Source organism: Dama dama, chromosome 5 (genome assembly GCF_033118175.1).
Source record: "Dama dama isolate Ldn47 chromosome 5, ASM3311817v1, whole genome shotgun sequence".
In the NCBI taxonomy this organism is placed as follows: Eukaryota; Metazoa; Chordata; class Mammalia; order Artiodactyla; family Cervidae; genus Dama; species Dama dama.
This window is the reverse complement of record NC_083685.1, coordinates 55984711-56003071: the sequence shown is the minus strand read 5'-3', so window position 1 is coordinate 56003071 and position 18361 is coordinate 55984711. Positions and strand designations below refer to the sequence as shown.

General features: G+C 38.9%; 1 protein-coding gene across 6 annotated transcripts in view; it reads right to left on the bottom strand.

Moving 5' to 3' along the window:
• The window catches only part of GAB1 (GRB2 associated binding protein 1), a 125567-nt gene that overhangs the window by 24089 nt on the left and 83117 nt on the right, over positions 1 to 18361 (bottom strand). For 4 of the 6 annotated variants that reach the window (XM_061142411.1, XM_061142409.1, XM_061142414.1 and 1 more), the window contains exons 2-4: positions 16849 to 17143; positions 1929 to 2154; positions 1502 to 1582 (exon numbers count right to left, since the gene is read on the bottom strand). In XM_061142411.1, the coding sequence (XP_060998394.1) occupies positions 1502 to 1582; positions 1929 to 2154; positions 16849 to 17143 (602 nt within the window). The remainder of the gene's footprint in view (positions 1 to 1501; positions 1583 to 1928; positions 2155 to 16848; positions 17144 to 18361) is intronic. The other 2 variants (XM_061142408.1, XM_061142410.1) reach the window with 1 other exon arrangement.

Here is an 18361-nt window from a genome sequence, read left to right as displayed (position 1 = left end):
AGCCCATAGTGGATACTTCACAAGTATTTGTTATTAAACTGTCACGTTTGCAAAATACAGATACAAAATATATCTGAGTAATGATTTAACAGGAACGCCGTGATACCAGTGAGACTGATGAAAGACGCTACATAAAAAGAAAATGTACTGAAATCTGTCACTTAGCTGTTGGCTTTTAAAAAGGCAGATAAGGAAAAATAATTGTAGAGTTCCCCTAAAATAAAATCTTAGTTAGTAGCATATGCAACAAAGTTGCGAGTGTATAATTTTAAATTCTCACAGCAAACAAGCAAAATCAAGTTAGAATTTTATATTATTAACTTGTGATTTATAATTTTTTTTTTTTTACTTTTACAGGTAAAATCCCATTATAACAAATATATAGAAACTTATCTTTGGAAGTTTTGTGAGCTTCTTCCGCTATCCCAGGGAATGGTTCTTAGAAACTAATTTATGGATCTTAACAAATGCTACGTAAAATTTTTTGAACAAGGAGTTTGTATGATCCTAGGGTCCAATAGCAGTCATCTACTACATGAAAAAAAAAAAAAATCTTTCTTTTGTTATAAAAATAATTCTGGAATCTAATATGTTTAAAAAATATCTTTCATATTTCAATGCAATTCACATCCTCCTTAAATAATGCAAATTAAGACAAGAAATGTACCCAATATTACTAGTTCTGGGATAGACTGAGGGCAAAAGGAGAAAGGCATGACAGAGAATGAGATGGTTGGGTGGCATCACTGACTCAAATGGTCATGAGTTTGAGCAAACTCGGGGAGATAGTGAAGGACAGGGAAGCCTGGCGTGCTGCAGTCCATAGGGTCGCAAAGAGAAGGACAGGACTTAGCAACTGAACAACAACAGCCTTACGAGCTGTCATACAGCTGCTGATGGTATCACAGGCATCATGATCATCTGTTTCTGGCTCAAACCTTATTACTACTTCCAGCCTTCCAGTTATCAACATCAACTAAGAAGAATAATCAATTAAAATATAATTAGCTTAGAAGAAGAGAGGGGTCTGGGAGCAGAGATAAAGATGACAGGGAGGGACTTCCCTGGTGGTCCAGTGGTGGACTTTACCTTCCAACGCAGGGAGTGCGGGTTCCCACATGCCTAGCGGCCAAAAAACCAAAATAAAAAACAGAAACAACATTGTAACAAGTTCAATAAAGACTTTAAAAAATGGGGCACATTAAAATAAAAAAAAAAAGGGTGACAGTTTGGGCTTGGGGAAAGCTTTTACACTTTTGGTCAAGCACTGAAACCCATATACTTCATTCTACTTAAAAATCTGTTAAGTCAAGGCATGTGGTAAGCTCTGCTTCATTGCCAGGTGTGAAGATTTGAAAGTTTCAAAGTTTTTAGCAATATATTTGATTTTGCCAAATTTTAGTAACATCTGATTTGTTTAATCCATAGAATTTGCTGTATTGGGATTTTACCTGTGTGATTAATTTCTCACACAGATTCAAAGCAACCACAACACACTCACTGCAATGGAATCGTTTTGCTTTCAAAATCTTCTAGCAGTAGGTATTCCTCTCCTTCTTCAGAAACAAAAGATGACCCTTGGCTGGTTTACAATCACATAAGAAATGGAGCAAGATCACCATTTATAAATCAGTGACATCTGTTAAGCAAGTAACACTGTGAGTCCGTAACAAAGACTAAGACCCAGGAGACAGATTTCCAAAAAAGCCATGAAGGCATGAGTGTTCTTAGCCAAAAAATGATCAACAATGTGTTTCTTCAATAAAATCTCCTGAATATCAGAAATCATTAGCAGAGGAACATCACCCTGAAGTGTAAGCCTAAGAGATGACTTTCTATAGATGGTTTCTTTTAAGCCTTCACATCAGGGTTAAAAATGTTTCAAGGAAAGGGGCCTAAGTGATGCACGCACACCACGCGTGGTTTACCTGCTGGGTTCAGGCTTCTTGCTTTGACAGTTGATTAGCAAGAGGTAGTCTTGAGGATCCTCCTGGATGCCAAGGGTTTCCAGGTGTGGTGGAAGGCTGATGAGCTGATAGGGAGGCGGCGCAGCAGCAGAGGAGGCATCCCCCTGGGAGGACGGTGGTGCTGCACTTATGGCCAATGGTAAATCAGCTGGTGCCTGTAAGGAGCTGCCAGGTGGCTTCACAGGATCTGCAAAACCCAAGTGTGGCCATCACTGTCCATCCCATTTTAAGGTTTCTTTAACACAGCTACTTGAAAGTTCGGGGATAAATCGCTGAAACACAGAGAACCTGGATAAACTAGGACAAGGTCAGTTAAAATTTGTACCATGTAAATGGTAATGCTGATACAGAAAACTATTGGTTCTCATTAAAAGAGATCTGAAGATAGGGCTCTTTCTTCCAGATGCTCTTAAAAAAAAAAAAAAAAAGCCACGGTGGGGAATTCCCTGGCAGTCCTTTCACTGCTGGGGCCTGGGTTCAATCCCTGGTCAGGCAGCTAAGATTCCATATGCCACCAAAAAAAAAAAAAAAAAAAAAAGCCATGGTTAACATTGCCTTGAAAACTTTGATTTTGAGGCTATTGGAAATGGAGATGTTAGCACAAGTAGCAGTAGATTTTTTCCCCATGATAATCAAGTGGAAAAGCCAACCTTTCTAAGCCAAGCCAGCCTTTTAAGGAGACCCACTTTATTGTATGGTATCTACAGGCACATGATGCTGTGTACACCAGGGCCAGCTCTTCTCCCATGTTTATTCTGCTGTTCATTCTTTTCTTTGTACCTCTCAACTGACCAGTCTTGTTCCAGGACTCACATTTAAGAAAACAGCTTTTCTTTAAGGTATCACCTCTTCCCTCAGCTCATAGCCTTATTTTCCATTTACTGGATTTCTGTAGTATTTTCATGCAAAAGCATTCGGCAGAGAAAGTAGTAATTTATTAAACACTTAACTGCATTCTGAGAAGACATAAGAAAATAGCTAAACTGTGTAATATGAAGTAATTTGAAAACAACTGGAAAGCCTAGAAAAAAAAATCTCACTGTATTCACTGACAACCAAGGAAATTATTGAGGACCCAGGAGAAAAACTCTCTGTTAGTCTGGTTAGCAATATGAGGCTATAAATCCAGGGAAAAAGGATAAATGCTCATATTCAAATATACAAATCTGTTTATATTAGAATAGAAAAGGCTGGTTGAAACTGAGATTTTTCACAACAGAACATTACCTAAAGATGCTAAAACATGGTAAGAAGACTTAAAATGTTCTACAGAATAGAATAACAGGCAGGTCATTTGGTCTGTCAATTCCCTAGGGAAGGGCTACACCTCCGTTCTATCTTCCTTGAATTCTATAGAATAAGCCCACATGCTTTTGATGAGGTCTTTATGTATTCAACATTAACATCCACATATGCACTACAGCCAGGATTAAGTAACTTATTTCAAAACTCTTCTTCCTAGGCAGAGAAGCTCATATCCTAATGGTAAAGCCTGAATAATAACATGTGAGTATTCTATCTTTCACCCCGGATAGCTCAGTTCGTAAAGAATCTGCCTGCAATGCAGGAGACCCCGTTCAATTCTTGGGTCAGGAAGATCTGCTTGAGAAGGGATAGACTACCCACTCCAGTATTCTTGGGCTTCCCTTGTGGCTCAGCTGGTAAAGAATCCACTTGCAATGTGGGAGACCTGGGTTCAGTCCCTGGGTTGGGAAGATCCCCTGGAGAAGGGAAAGGCTACCCACTCCAGTATTCTGGCCTGGAGAATTCCATGGACTATGAGTCACAAAGAGTTGGACATGACTGAGTGACTTTCACTTCACTTCATGGTCATCTTTGGGCTTCTCAGCAGCTCAGTGGTAAAGAATCCACCTGTCAATGCAGGAGACGTGGGTTCAAGCCCTGGGTTGGGAAGATCCCCTGGAGAAGGAAATGGCAACCCACTTCAGTATTCTTGCCTGAGAGGAAATTTCATGGATAGAGAAGCCTGATGGGCTACAGTCCATGGGGTCGCAAAGAGTCAGACATGACTAAGTGACGTTCACTTATGACAGGAATTCATTCATTCATTCTTTCTTATTTATGAAAGGCCAGAACAGAAGATGGTGGAAAAATAAAACTTTCCAACATTTATATGAGATAATGCCATAATTTCACGAGAACTCACATGAACCTCATCATGTCTGATGTTGGTTATAGTGTTTATAACAAACCTCATGAAATTTTTACTGCTTTGATTCTGTTACAAATATAAAGAGATTTATTCAAGGGGATTTAAAATGCCACAGATTTTTCAGTGAATCAGAGTAAATCCTCGTGCAGTGTTCAACTTCAGAAAACTATGAAAAATATTTACCCTTTAAAGAGCTTAAGAAAAATACATGCAACATTGAGGCAAGAAAAGCAGCAGAGAGATCACAGAGTAGCTGCTGCATCCCATGTACCCTAAAGGGTGTGTTTACAAGTATATTTCACATACTTCTTTCTTCTACCACAGAGATTTGGTGAAATTGTACAATCCAGTTCAGTGTTTACTTCTGACCAAACAAAATCAAACCAAACACGGCAAAAACATTACTGTAGAAAACAGTATGAATTCTAGTTTTCCACAGTAATTCCTAAAATAACTTTTCCAGGTGGTTGCTTTCATGGATACACTTTTCCTATAGCAAAAACCACACTGGATGGCTGTATACCACATGAACGGAGTGATTCATCTTAAGTGGGAAAACAGTCACCCAGCTAAGCAATCAGTTTTTTCTTGCCTTGTTTTTATTAACACAATGGGACTGTTTCATTTTTAACCTTCCATTTCTGCCACCTGTGAATGATGCAAGAGTCTCTCAATTTTCTGGAAGGAGGGAAAAAAAAAAAAGGGATGGGGATTGTTTTACTATCTTGTTCATGATATGGGAAGACTTGGGTATACTTCTAAGTGGCAAGAATTAGAGAGAAACTTCCATTATGTTTACTAGCAAGCTCATGGAAGAAAAGACCTTCAAACAGCCATGAACAGCAATCCCAATCGTTCCAAAAAGCATTAATAACTTGGGACTCAGATAATGGACCATTTTCAACATTTAGTGTTTGGGATGATTTTACTCATGGTAATTTGACTACATACTCAACTCTGTACATTTCAATGCCAGTATGACATGGTGTCTAGATATTCTATAACAGAAGATTTCTAGCCAAAGTTAACCAACTGGTCTGAAAGAAGAACCTTCTCTTTGACCTTATAAAGACATGGCATTAGCCCCCATTTAACCCTATGAGTAGTTGAGCAGACTGTGTTTATCACTTTCTGCCTCACTTGGGTTTCTGACTTACTGATCTTTCTAAGTAATACCAGTATCATGTTTCTGGGAATCAAACATCAGCATAGGGTGTGCTTCTGTGTGTAAAATTATTTCCTGTCTCTTAATTCAGAAGCCATGACGAGAATCATTAGCATGTAGTAAAGGCCCAATAAGCTACTGTAGCAAACTCTTCGTTGAATTTTACTTAGAAAGCTCATAAGGACTGTTAAGTCTTAACAAGTTTCCAGTGAACAGGAGTAGATTCTTCTTGAGGAGAACCACAAATAATAGATTGGGTCACAGGATCCCTACCTTATTGCACAGGTTTTTTTTTTTACCTTTATGCACATTATGGTTTCTGGAACCATAATCCTCTGGAGTAAGTGTCCCTCCCACAAGATGGGATGGGGTGCCCAGATAATGCCTTGAAATATTCAAAATAATATATTTTTTAACCAAATGGAGCATGAGCTTAAGCCCAGGGAGGCAATGACACTCTTTCTTATTGGTAAGGGAGACGGTTACAAAAATGACATGACAAGACCCTCTGATTTTGAAACTATTGACACACCCCACCTGAGCAAGTGGTGCTTACAGGCTAAGTCACTTCAGCCGTGTCTGACTCTTGGCAACCCCATGGACTCAAGCCCCGCCAGGCTACATGGGATCCATGGGATTCTCCAGGCAAGAATACTAGAGTGGATTGCCATGTCCTCCTCCACGGGATCTTCCCGACCCAGGGATCAAACTCGTGTCTCTTATGTCTCCTGCATTCGCAGACAGGTTCTACGAGCACTACCTGGGAGGCCCAAGCATGTGGTAATAAAATAATTTACAATATATTCACACAGTGGAGGGCTACATAGGATGTAGAATGCCACATGGAACATGGATGGGTCTCACAGACTTACTACTGGAAAAAAGTCAGACTCAATGGTTTTATTGAGTTCAAGCATCGGCAAAACTGTAGTGAGAGAAGCAAAATAATGGTTGCATTTGAACTTTTTTCTGTGTTTTTACAAGGAAGACGCATGAGAAAACCTTGTGGGGGATTGGATTTGTTCCATTTCTTGGTTTGAGTGGCCAGTTTCACAGATTTCTATTTCTACATATAGATACAGAATGGATAAATAAAACTGTATTGAACTGTACACTGTATTGAACTGTACCTTTCACAGTAATTAAGTTATAGTTGAGTAAAAGAGTAAATAAAAGGAAATTTAAGCTCCCCAATTAAGAAGCAGTGCTTTGCAGAAATGGGAGCAGGTGCATATTCTCACACATTAGTTTATCTACTTTTCTAAAAGGAGGAATATCAGAGAATCACATTATTTTTTTTTAAAGCCAGTATTACCCAGGCATTTTGAGAAAAGCAACTCAACTGATTAAGAGGCAATTTTTTAAACGTGCACCTGAAATGAGACCAGGAGCCTTTGCACCAAGTTGTGTTCAGCCCTAAGGCTGAGTTTCCTGGCACTTGTTTAGCAGATTTTATAGCTTCCACCTCAGTGTAGAAACAAAAATAAAACTGCACATTTCCAAGAAAAACAAAAGAAATTAGTTTCTAAGTCTCCAGACTACTAAATAAAAGCATTCATAGGAACCACACACAGTGCAATGAGCTAGAATTGAAAAACAGATTCAGCCTGCCAGCATTCTGAGTATTCAATAATAGCAATGGTCACCTGGGGCGGCGGAAATAACATGGTAACGATATTTTGAGAGGTTCCTGGAATCAAAACACAGGTCAGATTTTTCCCCTTTCCTTTTGTTTTCAGGAGAAAATTAGTTATTCTCCTAGGGATCGGGGATAGTTATGTTCTCAGACTGTAATGCCAAGCATAGTCTATTTCTTTTCATGTCTACTGAAACTAGTTACAGTGAAAAATCATTTTGTGTTATTAATTTTAAGCCAAGAGTAGAAGCAAGTTTGGCTGTCTGGAAAGGGAAGAGCCCAGGGCTCAGGGGACAGATCTAGGTAAAGACAAAAGCACCTATTATTTCGTGAGTGGGGGTGAGATCTATCTGGAAGCATGAGAGTATAAAGCAGGTAGTAAAGTTAATGGAAGAACAAAGACATTTTGATATTTGCCTTGTCATATTCAACTGTATAAATGTGATCACAAAGGGTAACAGCAGTTCTCTGTAGTTTAGAATTTGATACAAATCTTTAAAGATGCAGAATTTTTAAAAAGGCATCTAGCAAAGTCAGTTACTACAAATGAATAGGGAAATGCAGTGGTTGGCTTTAAAGCCTTTTTGCAGTTTTGGTACTGTGCATCAAAAACCAAAATTATGGAGTAAAATAAACTATTTGTGTGGATCCCTGATAGGACACAATGAAGACCTGTGAAACTCAAGTCTCTAACACAGCCTAGTTAAGACCTTTCTAACTGTGGTTATTTGGGAGATGGCCAAGATGAATTTGTAAAATATCTAAACTGTAGAATTGAAAAAATAAACACAGTTGAATTCAGAGTTAGCTCAGGATCGAAAATCAAAAAGTATTGGCAAATTGAAACTCTTAGGGACTTGCTTTAATGAACAGAAAAGTCATTTGTGATTAGCGTAGCTATTCTTGGTAACCAACTCAGCATATATACATCAAATTTGATTAATCATACTGAATTTGATTAATCATACATTTTCTTTTTTTTTTTTTCCTTTTTAATTAGTTGGAGGCTAATTACTTCACAACATTTCAGTGGGTTTTGTCATACATTGATATGAATCAGCCATAGATTTACACATATTCCCCATCCCAATCCCCCCTCCCACCTCCCTCTCCACCCCGATTCCTCTGGGTCTTCCCAGTGCACCAGGCCCGAGCACTTGTCTCATGCATCCCACCTGGGCTGGTGATCTGTTTCACCATAGATAATATACATGCTGTTCTTTTGAAACATCCCACCCTCACCTTCTTCCACAGAGTTCAAAAGTCTGTTCTGTATTTCTGTGTCTCTTTTTCTGTTTTGCATATAGGGTTATCGTTACCATCTTTCTAAATTCCATATATATGTGTTAGTATGCTGTAATGTTCTTTATCTTTCTGGCTTACTTCACTTTGTATAAGGGGCTCCAGTGTCATCCATCTCATTAGGACTGATTCAAATGAATTCTTTTTAACGGCTGAGTAATATTCCATGGTGTATATGTACCACAGCTTCCTTATCCATTCATCTGCTGATGGGCATCTAGGTTGCTTCCATGTCCTGGCTATTATAAACAGTGCTGCGATGAACATTGGGGTGCACATGTCTCTTTCAGATCTGGTTTCCTTGGTGTGTATGCCCAGAAGTGGGATTGCTGGGTCATATGGCAGTTCTATTTCCAGTTTTTTAAGAAATCTCCACACTGTTTTCCATAGCGGCTGTACTAGTTTGCATTCCCACCAACAGTGTAAGAGGGTTCCCTTTTCTCCACAGCCTCTCCAGCATTTATTGCTTGTAGACTTTTGGATAGCAGCCATCCTGACTGGTGTGTAATGGTAGCTCATTGTGGTTTTGATTTGCATTTCTCTAATAATGAGTGATGTTGAGCATCTTTTCATGTGTTTGTTAGCCATCTGTATGTCTTCTTTGGAGAAATGTCTGTTTAGTTCTTTGGCCCATTTTTTGATTGGGTCATTTATTTTTCTGGAATTGAGCTGCAGGAGTTGCTTGTATATTTTTGAGATTAATCCTTTGTCTGTTTCTTCATTTGTTATTATTTTCTCCCAATCTGAGGGCTGTCTTTTCACCTTACTTATAGTTTCCTTTGTAGTGCAAAAGCTTTTAAGTTTCATTAGGTCCCATTTGTTTAGTTTTGCTTTTATTTCCAATATTCTGGGAGGTGGGTCATAGAGGATCTTGCTGTGATTTATGTCGGAGAGTGTTTTGCCTATGTTCTCCTCTAGGAGTTTTATAGTTTCTGGTCTTACATTTAGATCTTTAATCCATTTTGAGTTTATTTTTGTGTATGGTGTTAGAAAGTGTTCTAGTTTCATTCTTTTACAAGTGGTTGACCAGTTTTCCCAGCACCACTTGTTAAAGAGGTTGTCTTTTTTCCATTGTATATCCTTGCCTCCTTTGTCAAAGATAAGGTGTCCATAGGTTCGTGGATTTATCTCTGGGCTTTCTATTCTGTTCCATTGATCTATATTTCTGTCTTTGTGCCAGTACCATACTGTCTTGATGACTGTGGCTTTGTAGTAGAGTCTGAAGTCAGGCAGGTTGATTCCTCCAGTTCCATTCTTCTTTCTCAAGATTACTTTGGCTATTCGAGGTTTTTTGTATTTCCATACAAATTGTGAAATTCTTTGGTCTAGTTCTGTGAAAAATACCGTTGGTAGCTTGATAGGGATTGCATTGAATCTATAGACTGCTTTGGGTAGAATAGCCATTTTGACAATATTGATTCTTCCAATCCATGAACACGGTATGTTTCTCCATCTGTTTGTGTCCTCTTTGATTTCTTTCATCAGTGTTAATCATACATTTTCTTATGACCACCCGCTTCATGGATACTGTGAAGATTACAAGTTCACAAACTGAGAGCTTCACTCAAGACAGATACACTTCTGATCTGTTTTATAAGGATCTGAGTTTTGCTACTGGAAAGGTGGCTTTCAAGTTTTGAAACTTCCCCCTCCCCATGCTAGGAAGTTTACGAAGTGAAAACAGGCATTGTAACCGATTCTGACTACTAATGCCCCTGAAACCGCTCTGTTAAGGACAAAAATTAAGCTCTCAGTACAGTGTCAGTTATAGTCACAGAGCCATTTAAAACTACTGAGGCTTTTCCTGGCCCTCCTGAGACAAAAATCAGCTGCTCTTTTTTTTCCGTTTAGCAGAGCACCTATCAACCTGCATCATATTTCCTAGCATTTGTCCCTCTACGACTAGACTGGGCTTCTGAGATGGTGCAAGTGGTAAAGACCCTGCCTGCCAATGCAGGAGACTTAAGAGACGTGGGTTTGATGCCCTGGTTGGGAAGATCCCCTGCAGTAGGGAATGGCAACCCACTCCAGATTCTTGCCTAGGAAACCCCATGGAGAGAGGAGCCTGGTGGGCTACAGTCCTTGCGGTCACAAAGAGTTGGACACAACTGAAGTGATTTAGCATGCATGCACTACTGTAAACTCTATGAAGGTAAGAAGTGTATTTACACACTCTCATGGTATCACACTTTAATATATATGTATACTTTTATATTATATATTATATAACACATTATATTAATTATATAGATTATACTAATTATACCAACTATACTAATATAGGTTACATATTAATATTTTAATATATACTGAAGTATGACATATAAATAAATATAAACATATGTATACATACACAGACACATATGCGTATAACTTGTGCCGTGCCACGCTAAGTCATTTCAGTTGTGTCTGACTCTGACCCTATGGACTGTAGCCCACTAGGCTCCTCTGTCTATGGGATTCTCTAGGCAAGAATATTTATCAACTGTAATGAATTACTCTGTGTATGAATATTCTCTCATAAGATGCTCAGTTCTCTGCCTGTAATACTTCATCTGTCTCCCTAACTAGTCACCTAATATATATTGGTTGAATGAATGCCCAAAGCCTAGCAGATCCTTGGCAAACTCAAATAATTAGGTAGATTAATGAATCAGTTTTCTAAAGCAGACAAAACTTACCTACTTCCTAGAGTTGACTGGGTGGGTGTTCATCAAGTTCCCAGATGATAAGAACCATTCTACAGTGGACAAATGAACCAGACTCTATGCCTTAACACTTGTAAAGCTAATTTGGGATATCTGAGCATTAGACATCCTCATCTGGGGGGTTGTCAACTCTAACCACCCTATGAAAGTGCTTCTAAAAAATCACACACTCACATTCGTTGACCGAAGAATGTACTAAGAGGGCACATAATATCCTTTGTTAACTAGGAGAATTATAAAGAAAACAGACAGAGAGACAGAAGAACACCTACTGGAGTCTTCAGATCAGCTGAATCTGTACCAATGGAAACACAAGTCTGACTTCATATCCCCCCAAACAAATTCTAAACTGAAAAGGTAGCAGGTAAAAGAACAACACTGACACAAAGACTATACAAATACTTAAATTATTTTAGCGGACAATCCATTATACAGTGTCTAAATAAATCATTATTATTACTGACTGCCTATTAAATAACCATTAAAAAGAGAGCCATGTTGTCCATTGACAGATGAGTGGATAAAGAAGCTGTGTTACATATATACAATGGAATATTACTCAGCCATAAAAAGGAATACATTTGAGTCTGTTCTAATGAGGTGGATGAACCTAGAGCCTATTATACAGAGTGAAATAAGTCAGAAAGAAAAACAGTGTCATATACAAATGCATATTTATGGAATCTAGAAAGATGGGACTGATGAACCTACTTGCAGGGCAGCAATGGAGACATAGACATAGAGAGTGGACCTGTGGACACAGAAGGGGAAGGAGAGGGTGGGATGAAAGGAGAGAACAGCGTGGAAACGTGCACATTACCATACGTAAAGTGGATAGCCAGTGGGAACTGGCCGTATGACTCAGGGAGCTCAAGCCAGTGCTCGGTGACAACTTAAGACGGGTGGGACGGGACGGGAGGTGGGAGGGAGACTCAAGAGGGAGGGTACACATGTATATATACCTATGGCTGATTTATGCTTCCCTGGTAGCTCAGATGGTAAAAACTCTGCCTGCAATGTGGGCGACATGGGTTGATCCCTGGGTTGGGAAGACCCCCTAGAGGAGGGCATGGCAACCCACTCCAAGATTCTTGCCTGGAGAATCCCTGTGGACAGAGGAGCCTGGTGGGCGCAAAGAGTCAGACATGACTGAGTGACTAAACACAGCACAGCGCATGGCTGATTGATGTTGATGTATGGCAGAAACCAACACAATATTGTAAAGCAATTATCCTTCAATGAAAAATAAAAAATACATATATACAAAACAGAATTTGAAAAAGAATAGACACATGTATATATATAACTGAATCACTTTGTTGCAGACCTGAAACACAGCATTGTTAATCGTATTCCAATATAAAATAAAAAGTTTTAAAAAATAAATAAAATTAAAAAATAAAAGATACATTGAATAAAAAATAAAAAGAGCCATCTCATTTGTGACTTCAACTTAAAAATCCTCCACTGCACTCTAACTACAGATCATGTATGCAAGCAAGAAAGGAGTTTAACTGGATTAAGAAATAATACCCACAGGTCCACTTGAACTGGGAACATATTTAGTAACTTTACAAAAAACAACCAAAGCTTTAATTCCTTATGCGCAACAATTTCTTGAGGCTTTTAATCAGTAGAACTCTGTTGAAGTGCTCTGTCATTAGCCTCCTGTCTAAATCAGTCACCTCCTTCCCTTTCTCAGTGCTGTTTTCCCTTGAGCATTCTGGAGTCCCTCAGCAGGGGCTCCCCCCTCCCCACTGGGCCAATCCCAGTCCTAGAAGCCTCCTTCTCCTGGGGGCTGCCTGGCCAGAGAGGAAACAGTGTGCTGACCTGAGCTAATTAGAGATGATGACTGTTTCACTTCAATCCAAATCTTGATGTTGATTGTTAATACAATTTTTCGACCCCTCACCAAATCTCCAGTGCTCCTAAGTACATATATTTGGAAATGCACACTTGTCGATGTGAGTGTAACCATGAAGATAACAGGGTCAAAGACCTCGGGCCACCTTTATTTCTACTTTTTGGCTCTGCAAACCTATATTAATACTGGAGTCCCCTACACAGATTCTTAGTGTTTGTTTTAAAAAGAAGAGAAGTGGAGAAGCAGACAAGGAATCTAAAAGGTCAGGATAGCTCCATCAGTTCAGTTCAGTTCAGTCCAGTCGCTCAGTCGTGTGCGACTCTTTGCGACTCCATGAATCGCAGCACGCCAGGCCTCCCTGTCCATCACCAACTCCCGGGGTTTACTCAAACTCATGTCCATAGAGTCGGTGATGCCATCCAGCCATCTCATCCTCTGTCGACCCCTTCTCCTCCTGCCCCCAATCCCTCCCAGCATCAGGGTCTTTTCCAATGAGTCAACTCTTTGCGTGAGGTGGCCAAAGTATTGGAGTTTCAGCCTCAACATCAGTCCTTCCAATGAGCACCAAGGACTAATCTGCTTTAGGATGGACTGGTTGGATCTCCTTACAGTCCAAGAGACTCTCAAGAGTCTTCTCCAACACCACAGTTCAAAAGCATCAATTCTTCGGCGCTTAGCTTTCTTTACGTCCAACTCTCACATCCATACATGACCACTGGAAAAACCATAGTCTTGACTAGACAGACCTTTGTTGGCAAAGTAATGTCTCTGCTTTTTAATATGCTGTCTAGGTTGGTCATAACTTTCCTTCCAAGGAGTAAGCTTCTTTTAATTTCATGGCTACAATCACCATCTGCAGTGATTTTGGAGCCAAAAAAAATAAAGTCTGACACTGTTTCCAGTATTTCCCCATCTATTTCCCATGAAGTGATGGGACCAGATGCCATGATCTTAGTTTTCTGAATGTTGAGCTTCAAGCCAATTTTTTCACTCTCCTCTTTCACTTTCATCAAGAGGCTTTTCAGTTCCTCTTCACTTTCTGCCATAAGGGTGGTGTCATCTGCATATCTGAGGTTATTGATATTTCTCCTGGCAATCTTGATTCCAGCTTGTGCTTCATCTAGCCCAGTGTTTCTCATGATGTACTCTGCATATAAGTTAAATAAGCAGGGTGACAGTATACAGCCTTGACGAACTCCTTTTCCTATTTGGAACAAGTCTGTTGTTCCATGTCCAGTTCTAACTGTTGCTTCCTGACCTGCATACAGGTTTCTCAGAAGGCAGGTCAGATGGTCTGGTATTCCCATCTCTTTCAGGATTTTCCACAGTTTATTGTGATCCACAGAGTCGAACACTTTGGCATAGTCAATGAAGCAGAAATATAAGTTTTTCTGGAACTCTCTTGCTTTTTCGATGATCCAGTGAATGTTGGCAATTTGATCTCTGGTTCCTCTGCCTTTTCTAAATCCAGCTTGAACATCTGGAAGTTAACAGTTCACGTATTGCTGAAGCCTGGCTTGGAGAATTTTGAGCATTACTTTACTAGCCTCTGAGATGAGTGCAATTGTGCGGTAGTTTGAACATTCTTTGGCATTGCCTTTCTTTGGGATTGGAATGAAAACTGACCTTTTCCAGTCCTGTGGCCACTGCTGAGTTTTCCAAATTTGCTGGCATGTTGAGTGCAGCACTTTCACAGCATCATCTTTTAGGATTTGAAGTAGTTCAACTGGAATTCCATCACCTCCACTAGCTTTGTTCGTAGTGATGCTTTCTAAGGCCCACTTGACTTCACATTCCAGGATGTCTGGTTCTAGGTGAGTGATCACACCATCATGATTATCTGGGTCATGAAGATCTTTTTTGTACAGTTCCTCTGTGTATTCTTGCCACCTCTTCTTAATATCTTCTGCTTCTGTTAGGTCCATACCATTTCTGTCCTTTATCGAACCTATCTTTGCATGAAATGTTCCCTTGGTATCTCTAATTTTCTTGAAGAGATCTCTAGTCTTTCCCATTCTGTTGTTTTCCTCTATTTCTTTGCACAGATCGCTGAAGAAAGCTTTCTTATCTCTCCTGGCTATTCTTTGGAACTCTGCATTCAAATGGGAATGTCTTTCCTTTTCTCCTTTGCTTTTCACTTCTCTTCTTTTCACAGCTATTTGTAAGAGGAATTCCACCTGTAAAATTCTTCTTGAGGTCTTTAATCACTCAATTCTTCCAGGCTGTTGTTCAGTTGCTCAGTCACATCCAACTTTTTGCAACCCCATGGACTGCAGCACTCCAGGCTTCCCTGTACTTCACTGTCTCCTGGGTTTGCTCAAACTCATGTCCACTGAGTTGGTGATACCATCCAACCATCTCATCCTCTGTCTCCCCCTTCTCCTCCTGCCCTCAATTGTTCCCAGCATCAGGGTCTTTTCCAGAGATTTGACTCTTCACTATAGGTGACCAAAGTATTGGAGTTTCAGCTTCAGCATCAGTCCTTCCAATGAATATTTACAGCTGATTGCCTTTAGGATTGACTGTTTTGATCTCCTTGCTGTTCAAGGGACTCTCAAGAGTCTTCTCCAACACCACAGTTTGAAAGCAACAATTCTTTGGCACTCAGCCTTCTTTATGGTCCAATTCTCACATCCGTACATGACTTTTGCCATAGGTTCTTCCAGGACAGGCACCCAAATATTAGATACTTAAGAAACTCTTCCCTTGCCTCTATCATTCACAGTCCTTTTCTCCAACCAAGGAGGAGTCTACTTCACCACTGCATCCTTCCCTAGCTCCTAAGCCTGCAGGTTCTGCATCCCTCCTTTCATTCATGTAGACAGAATACTACTTCCTTCAAAAGCCTACAGTTCACAATTGGTCTTTTCTAAGAAGCTTTTCTTCACTACCTGTTTCCAAACTCAGGTCCCTTCTTCCTCCACATGCTTTATAGGGCATCTGTGTTAAGTAAATTGAGATGTTTTTCCTTTTTCATCATGTTTTGTGACTGATTCTCAATTTTCTTTTCATAGGTATTGATAGTCACCTTGGCTATTTCATAACTCCACAATCCAATAGAGTTTAAAAATAAGCCCTGTGTCCATTATTAGACGAATGGATAAAGAGGGTGTGGTGTTTATATATATACATATAATGGAATATAATGTATGTATTATATCATGATGTGATATGATATACTGTAATATATACCATCAATATAATATATATAATAGAATAATACTTGGTCATGAAAAAGTCACGTTGCCACTTGCAACAACATAAATAGACCTGGAGAGTGTTATGTTAAGTGAAATAAGTCAGACAAAAAAAATACAAACACCTTATGATATCACTCAAATGTGGCATTTAAAAAATGTTACAGACTAGTGAATACAACAAAAAAGAAGCAGACTCAGATACAGAGATGAAATTAGTGATTACCAGTAGGGAGTGGGGAGGGAGAGGGGCAAGATAAGGTTAAGGGACCTCAAGATAAGGGCATTAAGAGATTCAAAGGGGATTAAGAGATTCAAGCTATTATGCATTAAAAAAGCTGTAAGGATATATTGTACAACACAGAGTATATAGCCAATATTTTATTTATAAAGAGCACACCCTTTAAAAACCGTGAACCATTATATCGTACAGCTGTGACATATAATACTGTATAGCAACTATACTTCAGTTCAAAAAACTTCTGAAGAATTAAGTTGCATGAAAATGTTATTTTAATAGGTTGAAATATCAAGTATCAGCAGTGTTAAGGTTTAACTTAGTATTTACACTGGAACTCAAGAAACACTCTTAAATTTTAAGTATGCCTTCTTGTCATCTTCAGGACCTTATTTAGACATTGCCCCACAATGATAGTCTTTCCTTCTAAAATTTACATAAAGTTTCTCTGTAGACATTGAGAGGTGTGCTTTTTCTACATGTTGTTACTATTCTAAAAAATATATTGTGTAACTGAAATAACAATGAATTTTATAATGGCTTTTAAAATGCAGTAATAAAGGAGAACTCAGGGTGAATCACAAAATCCTGAACTTACCTTCTTCTGTAGGATTAAACCCACAGATGTCACAAATACAACGAACCCACTTATTCATTTCCTCCTCGCTGTCGGCTACCAAGTAGAAAATCCGGTCAATGGTGTTGATATCAAAAATGTAGCTGTTTTCAAACTCTTTTTTGTTAAATGTCAATCCAGCATCAACTTGCTGACATAAATTTAAATCAATAATACGGATAGGCTTCTTGGCGTGATCATTTTTGTAATATTCCAAGACATCTGGGTCTCCAGTTAAACGGCCACTGCGTAACACAAACCATCTCCTCTTCCATGCCTAGGAACAAAACAAAAATATCCACCCAGTGTTAAGCTGAGAGAAGTTTTTCAGATGCACATTTGTCAAATCAAATTTACAAAATCATTGACTAGAGAAAGTCACATATGATGTTTTGTTTTCATAGAATAATCTACCATTCCTGCCAAGTTTACTGGTGTCTAGTCAATTAACTCAATAATGTGTGTGTATACACACTTATTATGCTCTATCATCTGATAAAGTATTAGAAGACATTGCTTGATATTAGAAGACATTATACTGACTGTACTATCAAGTCAACAAATCAAGGAAGATTTAGTTTTCATTAAATATAAAAAAGTAAATGGTGCTGGAAAAACCAGATATCCACTTGCAAAAGAATTAAATTAGACCCTCACCTTACATTATACAGAGATTAACTCAAAATGGATCAAAAACCTAAATGTAAGAGCTAAAACTATAAAACTCTTAGAAAAGCACATAGGGGAACGCTTCACAATGTTAAATTTGACAATGATTACTTGAATATGACACTAAGAGCATAGGAAACAAAAAAAAAAACAGATAAACTGGACTGCATCAAAATTTAAAACGTCTATATTTTAAAGAAGGACATGATCAAAGGGTGAAAACACAACTCACAGGAAGGGAGAAAACACTTGCAAATCATATATCTGATAAGACATTAATGTACCGAATATACACAGAACTCCTACAACTTAATGGTAACAACAGAAATATACAACTCAGTTCAAGAAAGGGCAAAGGACTTTCATATTATGCATAAAGAAGCCTAGAAAGTCTTTCACTGTTATCCTCTTTAACCTCAACATTGATCAAATAAAAAAAAAAAAAATGCAACCAATTGTCTGAAACAGTTGACTTCATCAGTTTTTAAACCCGACATCTCTGTCCAGAGACAAAATGAAGCCTTACTCTTCTGTGAGGGTCTTCCTGAGTGGGCAGTCAGACCAAAAAGGGCCCATTTTAGCAAGATTCAAGTTACCTACCAAGAGTCATTCTCTGCTCTAGACTGAACATACAAGGTCAGACCACCAGGAAGTGGAAGAACTGAGAAACAGTAACGTATGCACCCCAAGGGAATCAAATCTTCTTCATGGACATTGTCCACTTCAGCCCATCTGGAGAACATGATGGAGCATCAGTCACATCTCAGTCCCCTAATTTTGGAAAAGTGTAACAAGACAGAGTATGTCTCTTCCAGTGATAACTTGG